At 40.5% G+C, this 2733-nt stretch overlaps 1 protein-coding gene across 1 annotated transcript in view; it reads left to right on the forward strand.

Moving 5' to 3' along the window:
* MBTPS1 (membrane bound transcription factor peptidase, site 1) overlaps positions 1-2733 on the forward strand; it is a 54982-nt gene that overhangs the window by 40551 nt on the left and 11698 nt on the right. The window contains exons 15-18 of the mRNA XM_012806100.2: positions 337-341; positions 471-627; positions 1396-1520; positions 2174-2251. Coding sequence (XP_012661554.1) covers positions 337-341; positions 471-627; positions 1396-1520; positions 2174-2251 — 365 coding nt within the window. The remainder of the gene's footprint in view (positions 1-336; positions 342-470; positions 628-1395; positions 1521-2173; positions 2252-2733) is intronic.

Below are 2733 nucleotides of genomic sequence, written 5' to 3' on the forward strand. Positions count from 1 at the left end.
CCAGTTTCCAGTGATTGGCCAGCAAAGGGAGCTTGTGTGTGGGCCCCTCATCTGCATGGAGAAGAGGCTCTGAAACAGAATGAGGAATGTTCCTACCTGGTGGTGATGGGTGTGGCAGCTAAAGTACTCAGCTGATGTGTTGATTGGAGATAGGGACCCTTGTACTTCTTTTTCCTCCTTAAATTACGAGAAGCTCTCACACTGTATTTTATTCCTCTTCAAGTAAGTGGAAGACCTTTATATTGAGCTCCACAAGTAGAAACAGAAGCTCTTGGTTAGTTGGTCCCTGTGTGTTGTTGACCCTGCTCTTTTATTTTTCACCCACTTTTAAAGCAGTGCGGGTTGGCACAATCCTGGCTGTTAGGAGTCGGTTACTTGAGGTGCGGACCCCAGTGAAATGCTGTTTCTGAAGCGGTGATATCCTGTCGTCTGGAGGTGACAGTTCTCTAACGTTGGCCCCTTTTCATCAGGAACCTTGCTGATGGTGGACAGTGAGGAGGAGTACTTCCCCGAGGAGATCGCCAAGCTGAGGAGGGATGTGGACAACGGCCTTTCTCTTGTCATCTTCAGTGACTGGTACAACACTTCCGTTATGAGAAAAGTGAAGTTCTATGATGAGAACACAAGGTACTGGTGGGAGTTGCTATTCGGATAAGAAATGTGACTTTTCGGGAATTCTATTCAGCAAGTACTTAGGTGACCATTTGACCTGTTAGTGATCTTTCTAGTTAGCAGAGACATGCTGAGAGAGCTTGGTTAGAAAAAAGCTCACTCTTTTTATAGCAGAGATGTCCTCAGTAGTTTCTCGTACAGTGAGTGAGATGCGTGTTGATTCGGGGCACTAAATTAGAGGCTTTGTTTTCTTTCCTGTTACTCTTAGGTACTTGAGCTTTAAGTTTCCGTTCATTCTTCTCCGTCCTCCTGTCTCTCTGTTACTGAACATGTAGTACAAATTTAATGCACCAAAGGAACTATTAAAGAAACCTTTTCGTAAATTATTTGTTGCGTATTTATAATATGTTGAGATCAAGGATACCTAATGTATTATAAATCTGTCACTCTTTACATTTTGATTCTTTTTCTTTAGCATATGTGACAAGCTTCCTTTTCATAATCTTTTCCTTCACTGATTCTTCTTAGTAGATCTGAGCAGTTAACATGTGTTACGCATCAATGAAGTACTGATTTGCATTTCATAAAATAAATTTACCTTTAGTTCTGCGTGTCGGCTGAAGCATTTACATTGTTACTCAAACCAAAACACTTAGTTTTGGTTGAAATATTAATGTGGATGGACTAGACTGTGGCTGGAGAAGTTTAATTTTGTCACAGAAAGACTAAATCTGTATGGGGTGTCTTAATCCCTGTTCTCTGTGCCTCTCACCACTTTCACAGGCAGTGGTGGATGCCGGACACTGGAGGGTCCAATATCCCCGCTCTGAACGAGCTCCTGTCTGTGTGGAGCATGGGCTTCAGCGATGGCCTGTACGAAGGGGAGTTTACCCTGGCAAACCATGACAGTAAGATGCTGGGTTTGTGTTTCACAAGGGCGTAGTGTTCCCGGGGGGAGGCAGAAGCCTCTGCAGTCTACGTTTTGGAGAGAGGGTGAATGAGATGATTCCTCAATATGCTTGTGTCTATGGAAAGAACTAACCAGCATTGTCAAAAAGGACATCTGTGAAGCTCTAGTTTTGTCTGGACTCTTTAAGTGAAGATGTATAGGCACACCCAATTTTAGTGCTACTTAGGAGTCTTGATGTATTTTATAGTCTCCAGTAGGAAATACTTCCTAAGTTCCTAATGATAAAATTCTGTTTATAAAATAACTTTGCAGCTCTCATTTCAGAGTTTCCCCACAGGTAGGTTTTTGGTAGTTGGTTTCTAGAACAACATCCTTAGCATTATTGCTAATAATTCTGCAAGTCCAGACTTAAATTGTTTTGAGTCTTATAAAATCTATTCAGAAACCTTATATAAACAGTAATTTTTACTTGAATTTTAGGTGATTATTTATAGTTTAAGCTTGACAAGGCAATAGTAAGTCCTCTCTTAAAATTACAAGCAATTTTACAAAATGTATAATGTCTAAAGAATGCATTTTGGGTATGTGAGTAACTGTCCATCGCTGTGTTCAGCGTTGGTATGTCCCCGTGACTGAACAACTCTCTCCTAGTGTACTACGCGTCAGGGTGCAGTATCGCCAAGTTCCCAGAAGATGGCGTGGTGATAACACAGACTTTTAAGGACCAAGGTAAAGAAAAACTCCAGTACCCTGTAGGCTTTTGAGTCTCTTCCCTCATTCCCTCCTTCAGCTTTAGTGCCTACAATTTATACACTATAGCATTTACCCTTTCAAAGTGTATAATTCAGTGGTTTTTAGTGTGTTCATAAAATTGTGTAGCCATCACCACTGTCTGCTTCCAGGACATTTTGGTTACCTCCAAAAGAAATCCCATCCCCTTTAGAAGTTTTGTTAATTTTCAGATTTTATTGCAATACTATTTGTATGGTACCTGCCTTAGGCAGGACAGCATGACTTCTGGGCAGGAACTCTGGGGGCTACAAAGATATATAAGTTGATACATAAGTTTCTGATAAGTTGAATATATATTTTTGTGTGTTTGTGTATAGTGACTACCACAAAAGAAATCAAATTCCTTCTAGAGAGAGGCAAGATGCTTATTTGTAGCTTTTGGAAAAACTACCTTCAAACTTACTTGAATTTTTGTTATT

The sequence above is a fragment of the Otolemur garnettii genome, unplaced genomic scaffold, assembly GCF_000181295.1.
Source record: "Otolemur garnettii isolate 467f Iridium unplaced genomic scaffold, OtoGar3 scaffold00047, whole genome shotgun sequence".
Lineage (NCBI taxonomy): Eukaryota > Metazoa > Chordata > Mammalia > Primates > Galagidae > Otolemur > Otolemur garnettii.